We start from the raw sequence: 18,077 nt of genomic DNA, 5'->3' as shown, positions 1-18,077 counted from the left end.
TGTCTTATGCTAGTCTTAGTCTTTAGTCTTAAATATTATTACAATTTAAAATAACTTTTAATATTTTATTAAAATGTAATTTATTCCTGTGATCAAAGCTGAATTTTCAGCATCATTACTCCAGTCTTCAGTGTCACATGACCCTTCAGAAATCATTCTAATATGCAGATTTGGTGCTCAAGAAACATTGCTTAATAATTAATCACCCTTAACAGTTTTTGCTATACTTAGTACTTTTGTGGTAAACATGATACACTACCATTTAAAAGTAAGACTTTTATTCGGAAATGATCCGTTAATTGATCAAAAGAGACTGTAAATACATAATACAATGTTACAAAAGATTTCTATTTAAAATAAAAAATACAAAAATTGACCAGTAGTGTATTTCCAAAATAAATAGCAGTTAATGCAACACATAAGACATTCATGAATAAAATATTTTTATTTTAGCCAGAAAATATGTGGCTGCAGTACCGTTGCAGCACATCAACTATCATTTTCTAATATAAACCCTGTTAATATTCCATCCCTGATCTGCTTTCTCTGATTGAGCCGTAACAGGAAGCCTGGAAAGTGGCATACGTATGCGAGTGTATGCACAACTCAATCTGCAGGTGGTGATGGGTAAATGCAAAGCCCTCATATAAATAAGTAGCATCACAGTATAGCGGACTGCTCTTAAACAGAAGCTTTGAGAACACCTGAGCCCAGCCAAAAGCTGCAAAGCACGTTGATCTGGCCTAAAAATGAACCATTGCAGTCAGTGCGCTGAATAGAGGAACTAAAATAACTTCAGCAGAGCTTATGATCTCAAAATGTAGCCCGATTCGTTTTCATGACTTTGCGGCTGCTCTGAGAGGGGATGCAAATGTTTTTGTGAGTGTTAAAATCATTCTATTTGCTGAAAAATGTACAAGTTTTTATCGAGCCAAAATATAATATATAGTCAACAAAACATGTAGAAGCAAGAGAAAGGAAAAAAGATGTAAAGAGAAATCCCATGGCCTCAGAAGTGGTCTGTCTTCAATGAAGCTTTAGACAGTTGTAATGGACTGACAAGTGAAATCTGATGGGGAAGAAAACTCAGCATGACACTCGCACATTACTGGCAGCAGTCCTTTTCGGTTAAACTCGGGTTCACGGATGTATTTATTCTTTGTAGAGATGTTTGGAATGGGGACAGGAAGGGGGATGAGCCTCGTTTCCAGCCACATGGGGGGAAATAGTCCTGTAAATGGATCGCTCTTGTGGCACTTCAAGTTTTTATTTGTACTCCCACAGTGAGTACACGTTCAGACCATCAAAGAGGTTCTTGGTTCATTTCCCAGGGAAATATATTCCACCACACCATTTGTGACAAAATGGTGTGTTTTCCTTTTTCCAATTGTTTATTTTTATTTTGAAGGCCGGCCCTGTCAGTGGTCTTGGTCTTTTCTTGCAACACCTACTTCCTGTCCTTGATGTGCTTTCTGTCTGGCAGCTTTTGGGGATTGCATGTAATATAACTACTGAATCTAATATAACTATTGTGTGTCGTGTTTTCATTCACTGTCAAATTGTTATTTTATACTTCATTGCACACAAAATTTTAGGCAACAATGCAGAAAAAATATAAACGAACAAGCAAATATAATATAAGTATAATGTTTTACATTTAACATTATTTTATGTAATCAAATTACATATAAAAATTACATTCCCTTTCATCAAGCTTGGAATTTAAAGGTACACTAACTTTTTTTGTTCAAAATTAACAACATTTAAATAACGAGTCAATACACCCAACGAGTTTTTGTCTTACCCTGCTTCACTATGGTAAGCCTCTTATAAGTGTTTATATTTTAGACCTTGTGTACTCGTCTGTGTGTATCTCGTCATTTCCATAAATAGTGAAAAGTTGCTTGGCTACTTTGACACGTGTATGGTGGGGGAGTGTGTGCTGGTTACTGTATGATGATTGAAATCGTGAAATAGCCTTAAACAATTACTAAATAAAAACTGCAAAATGTTACGTTTTCTAGTACATTTAGTACACTAGTACATCTTGTGTACTAGCCGGCAACACCATCTGCGGGACACTCTTAGCATATTAGCCAGGGTTCAGAGCGCCAAATGCAAGTAAAAATCCCGGAAGCGCTGTACTTTATGAATTTTGACAATGCAGGTTGGTGAGAATGTGAGATGGCTTAGTGCAAATCATCAAATCGAAATGTGTATGTGTTGTAATTACAGAGGTGTCAAAAGTTTTCACATTCGTTACTCAAGTAGAAGTATAGATACTAAGGTTTAAAAAGACTTCTGTAGAAGTTGAAGTATCAACTCAAGCTTTTTACTCAAGTAAAAGTGTAAAAGTAACTGGTTTCAAAACTACTTAAAGTATAAAAGTAAAAGTAATGCAAAGAAAAAATGCCATTAAGGACAAAAGCTTAGGGCGCTCCACAGGGGCACTACCACCTCCTCAAAACAACATGTTTCTAAAGGCCATGACTATAACGTTATATTAAAAAGTTAATGTTGAAAAATTTGGGATGCACTACTTGTTTCAGCCGCATATATGCCCATAGAAAATGAATTTCAGTCCAATTTCCATTTTAGTAAAATGCAAATACATTAAAGAACCATATGAGTGTACTAATGAGCATTAACATGTGTTTCATGGAGAGGAAGATATGATGACTAGTTGCCTATAAGTATTGTAATGGTGCAAAAAGTCAAACTTCAGAGGCATGTTATCATCGAAATGGTATATGTTTATACTTCTCTTTAAGGGCGTAGGTTTGATTTTGAGATTAGTGGGGACTGGGGACATCCACAGAAGTGGAGGAATCAGGAAATTAATAGGATAATGTATTAAGGTTTTTAGTATATATTGACCTTAACAATACGTTAATTCATTAATTCTGTAATGTTACAGGTAACTAATAAAGACAAGGAGGCAGTTTAAAAGAGACTTAACTTTACTCCGTTCATAGTGCAATGCAATAGTGCAATACTGTCTTGTTCCTTGCTTTTTAAAAAAGCCAAACACGTCGGCATCTTTCATTAAAAGGATATAGTTTACCCAAAAACAAAAATCATTTAGGCTACTCACTCTCAAGTTGTTTCAAACCAGTTTCTTTCCTCTGCTGAACACAAAAGAAGATATTTTGAAGAATGTCGATAACCAAACAGTTGATTGTAGCCATTGACTTCCATTGTAGGAAAAAAAAAATTACTATGGAAGCTAATGTCTACCATCAACTGTTTGGTTATCGACATTCTTCAAAATATCTTCTTTTGTGTTAAGCAGAAGAAAGAATCTGGTTTGAAACAACTTGAGAGTGAGTAAATGATGACAGAATTTTCATTTTTAAATAAGTGAACTATCCCTTTAACAGAAATTAACTGTTGGCATATATGTTTTGCATCAATACTGTCAAGTTTGCCCTGTTGGACACGACACACAGCAATACTGTCAAGTGTCATTGTGACCATTGCTCTGAGACATGTTTTCAGCGTCCTAAGTGCACTGAAACTTCATTCAGGCCAGCTGATGAGACTGGGATGACAAGGTTTCAACTTGATCAAACAGGCCTCTCATTTCAACAGACCAAGCAATGTTATTTTTTCATGTTTTATAGGGACTTTCCATAGACAATGATTATTATACTGTACAAACTGTGTATTCTACCCCCCTACACTAACCCTATCGCAGATAACTCTCTGCATTTTCAAAAAACATCACTTAGTCTGATTTATATGCAGTTTTCAAATAAAATTTAAAAAAAATCCCGACAAGGATTTCGGATATTGCTATCTTTATGGGGATATTTTGATCCTAAAATGTAGGGTTACACACACACACACACTCTCTCTCTCTCTCTCTCTCTCTCTCTCTCTCTCTCTCCCACTCTCTCTTTCTCGCTGTCTCTAACACACACTCTCTCTCTCTCTCTCTTTCTCGCTGTCTCTCACACACACACTCTCTCTCTCTCTCTTTCTCGCTCTCTCTCACACACACACACAGACACTCTCTCTCTCTCTCTCTCTTTCTCACACACACACACACACAAACACAAAGTCTCTCTCTCTCTCTCTCTCACACACACACACTCTCTCTCTCTCTCTCTCTCTCTCTCTCTCTTTCTCACACACACACACACACACACACACAAACACACAGTATCTCTCTCTCTCTCTCTCTCTCTCTCTCTCTCTCTCTCTCATGCCGTGATTGCCACTTATCCCGCGATTGTCTTACAGTAGGCTACTATATTGTAAAAACGGCTATCCGCAAATCAATATTTGACGTAACGAGGCTATTTATAAAATGTAAGGAGTAGAAAGTACAGATAATTGCGTGAAAATGTAAGGAGTAGAAGTAAAAAGTTGGCTGAAAAATAATTACTCAAGTAAAGTATAGATACCCACAATTTCTACTTAAGTAATGTAACGAAGTATTTGTACTTCGTTACTTGACACCTCTGTGTAATTATATAAATATATTGAGTACTGTAACAGCACTGCGTTTTCAGTTTCAGGTTTAACAAAGAAAGGAAGACAACCATAAATGTGTTAATATTGTAATTTTACTGTTGTTCTGTAAAATAAATTAATAATACTTAAAGTATAAATTAATTTATTATTATTATTAATATTCATATTTGAATAATAACTATTAATACTTCTATTAAATCATACTTTATATTGTATTATAATCTAAAATATCATGGATATTAAATAGTCGATTTTTTTATTTAATTTTTTTATAGTACAATAGCCTGTATTATTGCAATATAAGCTACTTCTTTTTTAATTTGATAAATTATTAATAATTCCCTGCGGGGGAGGGGGGGCGTGATCAGGGTTTCCTTCGTTTTGTCTTTATCTGATCACATGCCTGCTCAGGGGAATCACACGTTTTTGTTTTTTTAAACCCAGAACCGAGGAGAGTCTGCTGGCAAAGAGAGAACACGAAAGAGCTCGTAATAAAACAAGAATCAACATTGGCTTTGCTTTTCGTAGATGGCAAGAGCTGAAGGATTTGGTTAAAATGACGAGATGGCATTTTTATGACTCAAAAGGTTGGTAAGGTATTTTATTGAACAGATAAATTTGCATATTTATCCGCTCAGTCACGCAGAGCCGAAGCAAAACCAAAACAGTGTCCTTTTACAAATTGCATAATTTTTTTGTTTTTTAACCGCTAGCCAGAGGTATAAAACATTTTGCACTCTTTCTATGGAGTATTTGGTTGTCATCAAAGCTCAAAATGCATGAAATCTAAACATTACATGTGTCATCAAAATGAATTACAGAACACTTTCATATCGTTTTGTTTTCTTTGCTTTCAAAAGAACTGATTGTTCTGATCTGTTCACAAACAGCAAAACATTTGTGATTGATGTATATTATTGACGTTTTATTTTATCTGTCACCTGAGGCATTTTATTTATTGCCTAAGGTATCATTTTAGTATCAATACAGAGGAACAAGAGGGCTGGTGTTGTATCCAAGCCATCATTTTTGTATAGATCCAGCCATAATACCCTAAAGATTGGCAAGGAAAACCTTGAATACATAAAGACTGCAGAATTAGCGGTGTGTGTGTATCTGTATCCCTACCAATGTTAAAACAAAATCATCGTGTTTACTTTGCTCTATCTCTCTCTCTCATATAAAGGGACGTTTAATTGCATATTTCCTGCTCTTGGCATTGTGCCCGTCACCGGCTGCATGAAATAGAGTTTTACTGCTGTCTATCTGCCAGCTGCTGAGCTCAATGAAAATAACAAAAAATTCTAATCTCACAGACGCCCTCTCAACCTCTTAAAAACATTTTCCTCTGAGGAAACACTCCACAGCCTTACTTGTAAGGAAAGATTTTCTACAGTTTTGTTTCCCCCCTCTGTGAACTGAGATGGGAAGGGAACGGTGACTTGTTATTCCCATAAATGGCCATGTGGCAAGGAGGAGTGGGGATATTCGTCATGATTTATTCCCTGACTTCTCACCTTGTGACAGAGGGCTATTTCCATTCTTATCTCAACTCTCTCTCACATAAGAAAAGTACTCAGACATAAATAGGCAAGTTTAAACAGTCACATCTGATACCAATTATCTCTCCACCAATCGGAAGAGAATATTAGGTAAATATAACATTGTTTTTTGCACTTTGAAATGAGGCTGTCATAAGACCAGCTTAAAGCTCACTAAGGACTCTATGGGGGTTTGAGGGGGAAAAAAAACTCCTTTAGTTCCAGACGAGGGAGATTTCTGAGGATTAGCTGCGAACAAGATAAGTCATTGTGTGCATTATTATACCTCCATTATGTAAACATGAAGTGAAACATTACAGTGGGAATCAAGTATTTGGCAGCTGCCTGCTATTTTGATTTGACTGCGCGGACCGAGCCGTTTTCCACTTTTAGCAGCTGTAACATGTTTAAACTCTTTTGGTAATGGGATCTGAAGATGAATGTTCCCTCTGGGCTCCTGCTTAGCTTTGCCGCTGGCCGGACGCCAAACCTCAGCCGGCATAGTTTTCCCGCACAGCCCCTGTCTGAGCGTGCTCAATGCGTCCCGCCTCCGAGAGCCCCGAACATCCCGCCGTTGAGTAAACACACTGCTACAAACTAGAGGAGATAAATCCCTCTTGAGATACCAACGGATCTTATTAAACAGGAATGGAAAGAATGAAAAAGAGAATTACGGGGAAAATGAAGCCAAAAAAAACAACAACTTTAATAATATAATTGTAATAGAGCAGTATTTTGCATTTAGCGGTCTCCATCATGTTGATGGATTCCACTTTCTTTCATTTTTTTTTTCATTTGTGTATCGTGATGCACAAGATGTGAAATGTACTGGATTACAGCTGGCGTATTACAGTTGATATTTCTAATTCCGCATGCCTTCAACAGTTCCCAGCCTGACTCATTAATCACATCAGACACATTCTAAAAACTTACAAGCTACAAGAGTAGAAAGGCAGATCATGTTGCTGTGTACCTCCATCGTCAATAACATTCTCAAGTAAATCATAATTTCATATCTGCTGTCATCTTGGCTTTGATTTCATTAGTCTTCTGTCTTAGTTTTCTGGATGGTGCTGATCTGACATGATGTGGTGCAATACAGAAAAAGGTACATTTTCATTAGGATCAAGCCCATTATCCACAATTTGTCCCATATTTGCCTCATTGTGGTTAGGCATTTGCTTGTGTAATCATTCATTCAAGTGTTCATAGCTGGGTGTTCCTTCAACTACAGGCACTTTTATGTCCCATTTGCTGATTTTTCTACTAATACTTACAAATTTGAACTTTAAACTGTCTTGGAAACTTTTAACATGACTTATTTATTTGGGCCTTTTTTACATAAATGTTATTTTGTAACCCTTGACCAAGAGTTTCTATCTTAAAGTGCAATGAAACGAAAGGAGCAACTGATCTTTTCTTTCATATCGTGGTGTACATCCGAGTATAACAGACCATTAGAAAAAGAAAAAAAAATCATGGTTAAAAAACAATTCAGCACATTGTTTACAAGATCAATAACATGCATTTAAAAAATAGGGTAAAATTTTCATTTCACGCCGACTTTCAAATATTATACTCTAAAGCTATTTATTTTATTTTTAGTAATAAAACATTACTATTTACTTTTCAGTCAATATTATATGCCATTTCACAAAACTATTTTGTAAAAGTATGCAAAAAATCATTTAATTAGGGAAATTAGCCATAGCAGTACGTTTATAATGTAATTTATTCCACATATATTCAATGGGGATTTGAGATGTTGTGGAAATTACATTTGTTCATGTTGGTTAAAAAGAAGTTTAGTAAACAGAATAAAATAAAATAAAATAAGAGGTGTTTTAAGGGAATATAATTCGTATAAGTCCACAGGGCCAAAAGTGCCCATATGAAGAAACAGCCATCTATTGTAACCAAAAACATTTTCAGTAACATCGGTTTATAGGAAGCAGACATTTCTTTTGTTTCATGTCATGCATGAGTCAATTCCATAGTTTGTCTAGGATAACAAATAAAGCCAACAGGAAACAATGCTATCAGTTATTATTTTGTATCAGTTGAGGAAGAAGACAGGAATGTGTATAGTAATAGAAGTGCAAACAGATGACGAATCGGTCTGATTCCACTAAACCTGTATCACTTCCTCCTTTTCCTCAGGCTCATCCTACCCTATGAGAGGTTTACTAAAGGAGAGGAGGACAAGCCCCTTCCGCCGGTCAAACCCCGCAAACAGGAGGGCAGTGTCCAGGAGGCCATTGTCAAAACAAAGATAATGGCCATCAAGCGCCCTAAGGATGAACAAAAACCGGTGCCTCGGAACGAAATGGACATCTCAGCTAAAGTCCCAGAGCTGGTCAGTCTTTAAGTGTTTAATCTGTTTAAAAGCAACACGGAGAATTTACATTCTGGCATATTAACACTCTTCCAGCCCAGAAGGCCACATTTCTACCATAGGTTTCTAAGCGCTGTCATAGAATCCAATGCAGTAAATGCACAATAATAATACAGATACTATACATGCTAAAAGGTTGTCTGGAAGAAGAACCATGACAGACCACTTCAAGCTGGGTGCTTTTCCTCTCCTCAACAAATAAGCTGTGACAAGCGTGTGAGAATAGTACTGTCAGGAGCAGCTGCTTTTAACATAATTATTAGGGCTGTTTTGGAAGCTCTGACTGCATGGAAATCAAATGCTATTTGTCTGCCTGACTAACTCCAGGTGATTTATACGCTGTGCCCGATTCTGTTATTTTCGGTGTATCTCTGGACTGCAGAGCATGAGGTTTCCCTTACAGTTCCTTTTTCCATAAGCTCCTTCTGAGAGTTGTCCACAAATCAATTTGAAGATGAATTGTGGGGGAAATCATGACAGTGCTCCCTTTTTTTTTTATCGACAAGACCTTTTTGTGCACAGAGCTGCTGTGGTGGAAATGTTTTCCTATAACATCTTAGAATCCAATATGCACTACATGCCACATTTGTGTTCTTATAGAAACCGTGGGCTTATTTTTATCCTTGGAAGCCAATAAATCCATGGTGATTTGCAAATGTCTCTCCAGTTAAGCATACATATGAAAAAGGAGAGCACGGCTGTGGAAGGGAATGAAAATTGAGTTATTATTTTCACATGAATAAGCAAATGATTACAAAGATGAAAGGGCTGTTTGAAAAATTCTCTCGAATTGTCAAATTTAGACACATTTCAAAGCCGTTACGAAGTCCGTATTCATTTCTACCTCACATGAAATGAGTAATAGGTTATAGTGTGGAAACAAAAAGGGCTGTTGTAGGTTCTTTTCCAGCTGCATGCCTAGCTCATCTGTCTGGTATGTTGTGTAATTTGAAAGGCCTCTCCAGATAATTGATTGAACATTGTACAAGGCAGAAAATGAAAATGGAATTCTCTGTTTGAGGCAGAGCCGATATGACAAGACTGGAGCGCAGAAAGGAGGAAAAAACACTTAAAGTAGAGTTATAGATCTTGGGGAGAATATTTGGAGAGAGAGATGCTGGGAGTTGTTTCGGGGGCCTGCATGTCAGTAGAGTATAATCAGGGCATGTTACAAATATAGGCGCGTTGCTCTGGTAAGAATCAGAGCATTGTAAGCACTGTTAAATCAGTCCTTCCTCAGGCAACAAATACAATCAAGGCTATTGAATGACACACGCTGAGCCAACGGGCAGTCACGCCACATTACAGCTGGGTAATTTTGCCTGCTAGTCACTGGCTGCTTGTGGCTCCAAAGACCTTCCTGCTAACTTGTACAAGTGTCTAAAGGGCGATAGACAGAGCGACCCCTAGTGTCAAAGGTTTAAATCTTAGGTCTTAAATAGTTACTTGGAAAGCGACTTTACAGTGAATATGTGATTTGTGAGCTAGGGCCCTATCATACACCCGGCTCAATGCAGCGACGTGAGTTTTTTTTTTTTGCTAGTTTCAGCCAGACGCAGTTATCATTTTCACGTCCTGCGCCACGTTATTTAAATAGCAAATGCTTTTGCGCCCATTTGTGCGCCCATGAGCGTGCTGGTCTGAAAACGAGGTGTGTTCAGGCGCATTGTTGGCGCGTTGCTATTTTGAGGGAACTTAAATAGACGACGCCATTGACAAACTGAAACCTGGTCTAAAGGCAATATTTTTTGTGTTATTTAAAGAGCGCGTTTGTAATGTGCACCTATAGGTGGGTCCAACACGAGCGTACTCTGCTTTTTCCACACACAGGGACGCAGCTGCACACAAACCAGCCAAATATTAAAAATAAAAGGATTACAATGTAAAAGATTATTATTGTGTACATAAAGATATGGTGGAATCCGGCTTGTCCCGTAGATAGTCTGCTTGCGCGCTTTAACCTCGCGCAAGAGCAGATCAGTTTCCTCTCTGGAGAAGCGTTCAGTCTTTCCACTATCAAATTCCGTCATGTAAATAGCGAATCCGCCATGGTGCAAGCGCAACTGGCATTTAAAGGGAATGGGAGATGAGACTTGAATTGGTTTATTGCACGTAAAGCCCAGAACACACCCATTACTCGTTAAGAGAATAGGGACAACCCTTTCCGACCATTTTTCCCGTCGTTAAACTAGCAAAGGTGGATTCGGACACGCACTAAGTGCACTTGCACTATGCACTTTAGACCATGTGCTTTAAATAGTGCCCCTAGTGTTGTCACCACACATTCAGTTCAAGGCCGGCGCTATGGGCGGGCTTTTGGGGGCCGGGCCCGCCTACTGAGCTCCTGTGCCCCCCCTCCATCCATTTTGCATTTAATAAATTATTTTAATAATAATAATAATTTACGTGCAGTATTTATATATTTATCGATGTGTATTTAAGTGCAATGTTTGACTCATAATCTTATAAAAAAAACTCCCGGAAGTTTGACTGATTGTTTACAAAAAAGGGGTTTTCCGCTGAGCCGCTCTGACCGCAGCGTCTCGGTAAAGTTATAGCGAAGCGACGTGCTCGGTTTTGCCTATTCAGAAACGAATGGAAAGAGAAACTCACGAGGAGATTCCAATCCCAAAAACGTCGACTTCAGCTGTATTAAGAACGTGAGTAGGCCAGTTGGTTTTATTACTCTTCGTTGCACCTGGTGTAAATTATGCATTTGACACTGATATGCAATATGTGTGTGAGTGCGTCGTAGATGATTATGCGTGGTTGATTTAATCCTTAACTTGAGATTTGTGACTATTTGGCTGTTATTATAGGAAGTTGGCTTATAGCATGCTGTGTTCACGGAACAATGCAGACCAAGGCTATAACTGTAACATGATATCTCATGATAGCCGAAATATGATTGGGCAATAGGCTAATTGTAGTTAGGATATTGAAATCGCTGTGAAACTGTTGTAGCTAGTGTTGCCACCCGTCCCGGTTTTTCCGGGATTGTTCTTCTTTTTAACAACCTGTCCCGGGAAATTTATAAACTCTCCCGGGACACTGAATGTCCCGGTTTTCAAAAGGCTATGTGAATATGTCCCGGTTTTCGAAAGGCTACGATGAATATGTCTCGGTTTTCGAAAGTCTACGTGAATATACGTTCAAACAGCGCGCACGGCAGAGAGGTAGAGAGCGCGAGACCTTGCGTGCGTGTGCTAGTGTGCCTCATTAACGCATATAAGCAGCCCCCCCTCCAATTTATTGGATGTCATAATAAGGCCCTCCCCAAGACTATTAAATGCCGTCCATTGATTTGTTTCTGCCGCCGGCTCTGATTCAGTTATCACTACCAAAATATCATTACTCTATACCCATGTACCATAGAGCACATGTCCTAAGTATTTAAAAGTTAAATGTATTTATATGAAATGATATAGTAATTTAAATATATATTTTTTTTAAACTTAAACTGGAATAATAATTAGGGTTACATGTTATTTTACAGTATGTGTACTTACAGTGTAAGAAATATATAAGGTACTGTAGCTACATAGGTTAAGGTTAGGTGTAGGTTTAGGGTTATTACCTAGTTAGAACTCAGTTATTATAATTGCTATAAGTACATAGTATGTACATGCGGAACAGGACTGTAAAATGAAGTGCTACCAAAATTTGTAAAATTAGTAGGGGAGCGCGGGGACAGTTGCAACAGGGGATGGTTGCAACATGTCATTTTTCTCCAATCAGAAACAAGGTAGAGTGATGACACTCACACTGCACATGCTCAATTGGATGCCCTCCCCCACTCTGCACATATCTGCACATAAGGCCTACTCATCTAGATAAATCTATAATTGTCATCTAATCAAAGCTGATTAATAAATAACACTGTAATATTATTATAACTTGCATTTTTGATAATAATAATTTTGCTAACACTGACATATATTGTATTTGTAGCATGTTGCAACCATCCCCAAACAATGTTGCAACTGTCCCCGGGCCCGGGGTCAGTTGCAACATCTGACTCCTTACATTCAAATGCAAATTGTGAAAAATGTAGATTCTGTGATTATATTTAAATGGTTTAGACTATTAACAGACAGATGTAAGTTTATTGTATAAACAATTGCTGTGTTTAATCCAAACCGTCTCTGAGTAACAGAGCCAAATGCAAAAAGTGTTGCAACTGTCCCCGGTCTCTAAAAAAAAAGTTAAGTTAAAAAAAATATAACTAATAAAAATGGCAAAACACAATACAACCACCAAAACTTGAAATAGAATTAAAATGCAAACAGAAAATAATAACAAACTATAATTGTTACAATTTTAAAATTAGGACATTCTGTATTAATTACTATAAAATTGTGCTCAAAAGCTGTCAGATAGTAGTTCAAGGCAATCATTCTATTTTCAAGTCTACAAAAACAAGCTGGGACAAGCTATTTATCTCTATGTAATGTGGTGTATGAACATGCGATTATTCACATGTAGTTACACATTCATTTTGCTTGAGTGAGGAAGTAGAGTGAAAGGGATGAGGCAGCCTTTTATTTGACACCAGCTGATGTCAAACATCTGTGCATCTCTTCCTCCAACACTGATAATGAATAGATGGGCGGTGCATGCCTCTCTTCTGCACCGCTGTCACCACTCTGAAGTTCCGGAAAGCATCTGCTCATTAGAGACATGTGAAGTTTGTCCAAAGTGCAAAACTTCCATCATGCTCTGGATCACGGGGATGGCAGCAGGTATCGGTTGTCTCTTTTATGCAATCATGCTGACTCTGTTTTCTACTCTCATTTAAGCAGACTGCATTTAGAGGATTTTGGAATTGATTTGTTCAGCTCTGAAATGATGGAAAGCTTACACAGCCTCATCCTCTATCTCATTTGTGTTAAAAAGGGACAGAAGAGATTTTTGCATGGGGAAAGCATTGAGGTATCAGCTTTAAACCTGCACCTCAGCTACTGGTACGCATTAAGCGTAAGGTCATCTGTGGATGCACACAACTTCTGCGTGTCTTGCAAAAGACTTTGGCCATTAGCATGTAGATGCTTAACTTACAGCATTCTTCAGCAAGTTTGTTTGTATGGTTTATGCTATATGACTTGGTTTGTTTTACTCGCACTCAAAATCAATTCAGAACATCCAAAACCACCTAGTCAAAATGATCCGGCATTGGGCCGACTGACATATTGCATGCAAATTTCAGGACTGTCCGTGATTGAGCTACATAATCCCATGTTGTGATACGCTACAGCAGTAACACAAAAGTTAAAAATACAAGATTTTACAGTCCAAATCAAACACATGGATAATAAATCAATTTTGTAATTTTATCTTTCAACCTCTCCCATCTGTCTAAAAGCTGTTAGAACTCCTCTCTCTGACTGGTTATAATATCGATACCATGTTCGAAACTCACTGCTGAACCTCTCACAAGCAGACTACTCTTAAAGCTTTCAAAGGACCTTGAAACTTACTTTGAGGTATAACAGAATAATAACATGCATGTCAATCTCGTTTTACCTATTCACATTCTGAATACTGCAGAAATGAGAATTGATCAAGTCTACAATGTAAGCTATATTCAAATGTATTATAGGTCAACATTTTTTAAATAAATACAAATTCAAAATGTCTACATCTTTTAGTAAATGTTCAGAGTTGTATCGCCTGTGGGAATTTCATATGGCTTAACTTATGTGTGGGTGTAACGGTGTTAGAAATGTATGCCTGTCAATATTCTTAGTTTTATTGTGCCATTAAGTATTGTTTCTATGTGTCTGTAGGGGATGGACGACACGGAACAGCTCCAGGAGAAGCAGGATGGCCAACAGTCCCTGACTCTAACCCCGATGGACAGAGAAGCAGAGAGTCCTCTTACTGAAGATGAAGGTGTGCAGCTAGTAATCAAGGATGAAGATCAACCTGTGCTCCACAATGCATATGAGCATGTAAATGGGAATATTTTGCCCTCACTTCCACAAGATGATGCACCACTCAAGTCAGAGGATTGTGACGTGTTTCCTGTTGCTGCCTTGCCGCTGCACCACAGTCATCCTCTCCCCAACTCTCACACACCGGACCAATGGCAGCATGGGATGCTGGAATACAAGGTACCTCCAGGGGCCCTTGCAAACATTGAACAGTCTAGGCCAAAAGAGGGCCTAAACCAGGTGGGAATGGTGCTTCCGACCATTAAGCAGAAACCTGTCACATCTCCTGAAATCCCACCTGAAAGGGCCGAGCCTACTAAAAAGGAAGAAGCATGCTTCAATTTTAATCCTCTCATCTACCCTAGGGGTAATCCTGGCATCATGTCCCCATTAGCTAAGAAGAAGATGCTGTCCCAAGTCAGTGGAACAGGACTGCTTAATAATTACCCATATGGACCTCCACCTCCATTGGTCAGTAGGGGGTTATCCAGCGGTAGTACAGAATACTCATCTGCTGGACAGCAGAGCTCCCATGCTTCTTCCACTGCAGAGACAAACATGGTGATCAAACGACCATCAGTTATTCAGCATGCTCATAGCATCAAGTCCAGGGTTAGTGAGGACAGGAGGTCCTCAACAGAGGGCTTTCAGAAAGACGGGGTTGGTGAGGGAGAACCAATACCCCAGTCACAGCCTACCCCGATAAGAGAGCCGTACATTATGAGAGCCGACCCCATTTCCAGCATGGAGAAATCTGCTGAGATGCCTCGTCCTGGCAAGGCTCCCAGCTTCCTGAGTGACTTTTACTCCTCACCACACCTACAGAATCTCTGCCGACAAACTGAGCACCACCTGAGCAAGGAGCAGATAAGCAAGTATCTTAGCAGAGACATTTACCCTCGAGACTGTGAGACCGCCCAGGGTTTCCCCCTAAGTCAGCATCCCGACAATGTGGGTTTGAATTTCTGTGCCCGGCTTAGTCAGAAAGAAAAGGGACCTCCTGCAGAAAGGGTAACAGAGGAGCAACCAACTGATTTGAGTCTCCCAAAATCCTCTCCTCACAAACTGCCTCTTTCATCATCCTCTCTCACTGGCATACCACATCCCACAATGCAACAGGACATTAAAAACTCTCCTCTCTTTCAAGCAGGCAACAGTCAGAGCTCAAGCATAGATTACCATCCCAGGGCCTGTCGTGTTCCTCCCATGACCGTGTCCGCATCTAAAAAGGTAACCGAATCTCACTCAAAAGTTCTGGAGAAATCACACAACGGCAGAGGAGAAGAGACCTTGAGCCACAAGATCGATGAGATGGCTCGGCCCATTCTGAGTGCAAAAAGCAGCACACAGAATATTTGCACAGCACGGCCACTGAAAAGGAGCGTTGAGGATTTGGAGAACGGACCATCGGAGAAGAAGATCCGGGCTGTGACACCCTTGCACTGCTCGACACAAAGAGACGGCCCGGGGAAACCAAGGACGCCAGAAGCTGACAGTGAGTCTATGAAGCCAGCAGAACCTGCTCACGCAGTGCACATCAATAGTTACATTTCAGAGGGCCACAAGATCCCCTTACACTCTCACCTATTCCAAGGGCTGTATCCAGGGACATTTGTATCTCAGGTCCAGGACATGTGTGAGAGCTTGGGCTCCCACGTCACCCCAAGTTACTCCCATCCACTGCAGTACTTGAAGAACCAGGCTGTTCTGTCACCATACATGCCCCCCTTCGCCATTCATTCCTTAATGATGCAAAGACAATTCCTGGCCGCCAATCCCACCCACATGTACAGGCACCAAGTGGGCACCTCATACGGGGACATTCTGCACCCTGGCCTCTACCCCATGTCGGCCCTTCACCCCCAGCCAGCTTTCAGTCCCCCTCAACTCTCTTCAGTGCACCCCAGCACTAAACTTTCCTAGGTGATGCAGTCTTATATTCCCTGGCCGGATGTGCCCAGCCCATACTTAACTCAGAATTGATGCTCCCCTTAAAATCCCATCAAGCATGGTCACACTATGTATCCAACGAATAGCAGTGTTTTATAAACGCTTTAACCCGGGAGCAGTTATTTCTGTTAATTACCTTCTTGCCACTCAAGTTTATGATTTGCACATTTCTTTGAACACGGGCCAACTGGGCTGATTGTGGCTTGTTCCCACCGCACTGTTTGAAAGTGTCAGTTGTCTTGTTTGAAAACATGTTGCCTTGGCACAGGTGCCCAAGTGGAGATGGGTATGATGTCCACAGAGGCATCCAAAGGAAAGTCGAGTGACAAATCAGTGCAATGCAACAGTGCTATTTCAGTCCAATCTGAGAGCTCTTTTGTCTGAAACACTATCGATACGATAATGCAAGAGCTACCTGGGTAACTGTTGGACCTTTTCACATTACTCTTGACTGTACGTTTTTTGTTGCTATTGTTGTTGTTATTTTTTAAATGCAACAGTGTGGTAGTTTGTTTATTTTTCAATCCTACAAGGGTTAAGCAATGAGATATCACATTTGATAAAGACGCAAAAGAGACCAGAGTATTGCAGTTCGGTGTGTTACACAGTTACATGTAAATAAAACTAACTAAGCTTTCCTTGAAGGAATCTTAAATGTCAGTGATACATTGTGAGATAGGCTTCGCAAGCTTATTTGACCACTGTCTGCTGACCTCCCTTTCAGCTCCTCTCATACCCAGCCAAACTCGTTCCTGTTCAACAGAGCAATGTGGAATGTGTTTGTCAAATGTAGGACTGAGGTGCTTGTACATAACCTTCACAGACTGAACGCATTTTGTATCATGTTCACTCGCTACTGTAATTTCTGACTGCTCTGAACTGCGGGGCTAAAGAGCGATTTCGGGATGGTGAAAGGATAAAATGCAGGACTACTTAAGTATCAGAAAGTGAGTTTTGTATTTGCTGGTGTACACTTGTGATCGTTTACTCAGAGGACTTTTATCAGGAGATGCAACTGAAATTTAAAACTGCATTTGGGGAAAAACATTCTACGAGCACTTAAGCACACACAGGCTTTTCCATCATTTTCTGTTTAAGGATAGTTAACAGTTAAAATTTGTTTTAGTTATTGTTATTGAATTTTAGGTCTGTAAGTGCTGACAGCAGTCAAATTTGCGTCTGTATTAAATTAAGTGTAACACTTGCCATAAAAGAATTTTAATTAAAGTAAGCATGATTTCTTTGCACAAAAGATTTTGGGAAAGTACAGAGACATTTTGAAAAGCAACACAGTACTCCTAGGGGTAATCAATTATATTGTTTTTTGTTTGTTTGTTTTTAGTTTTTTTGATGTATTAGTAGTAGAAACTAAACTTCAAGAAATGTATTTACTTCAACAATGTTTGGAGTAACACTCAAGGTTGCTATGTAACATTTTGTAATGAGTAATAAACAGTTTTATAACTTAATAGAAGAAAACGGTTTATCCACGTATGTTTTCGCACTATTTGCAAAGATATTGTATATTTTGAACACAAATACTAGCCAACTTAAATTGATAATTCACACAAAAATTAAAATTCTGTCACTATTTAATCACTCATGTTGTTCCAACCAGTATACGGTTTTTTTTCATCTGTCGAACATAGGAGATATTTTTAAATATGTTTTAGTGTTTTTTGTTTGTATAATTAAAGTCAGTGAGGTCCAGTGTTTTACTGTATGGACAAAACAGTTACATACATGATGAGAAAATGATGACAGAATTCACCATTTTTG

At 39.0% G+C, this 18,077-nt stretch overlaps 1 protein-coding gene across 2 annotated transcripts in view; it reads left to right on the top strand.

Moving 5' to 3' along the window:
• The window catches only part of arid5b (AT-rich interaction domain 5B), a 134,027-nt gene extending 116,250 nt beyond the window's left edge, over window positions 1–17,777 (top strand). For both annotated transcript variants that reach the window (XM_077206109.1, XM_077206107.1), the window contains exons 10-11: window positions 8,181–8,376; window positions 14,202–17,777. In XM_077206109.1, the coding sequence (XP_077062224.1) occupies window positions 8,181–8,376; window positions 14,202–16,271 (2,266 nt within the window). In that variant the 3' untranslated portion in view covers window positions 16,272–17,777. The remainder of the gene's footprint in view (window positions 1–8,180; window positions 8,377–14,201) is intronic.
• The last annotated feature ends 300 nt before the right edge of the window (window positions 17,778–18,077 follow it).

Source organism: Siphateles boraxobius, unplaced genomic scaffold, assembly GCF_051911475.1.
Source record: "Siphateles boraxobius isolate OS27281-9 unplaced genomic scaffold, OSU_SipBor_1 55, whole genome shotgun sequence".
NCBI classification, from domain to species: Eukaryota; Metazoa; Chordata; class Actinopteri; order Cypriniformes; family Leuciscidae; genus Siphateles; species Siphateles boraxobius.
This window is presented reverse-complemented; position numbering and strand designations above follow the sequence as displayed.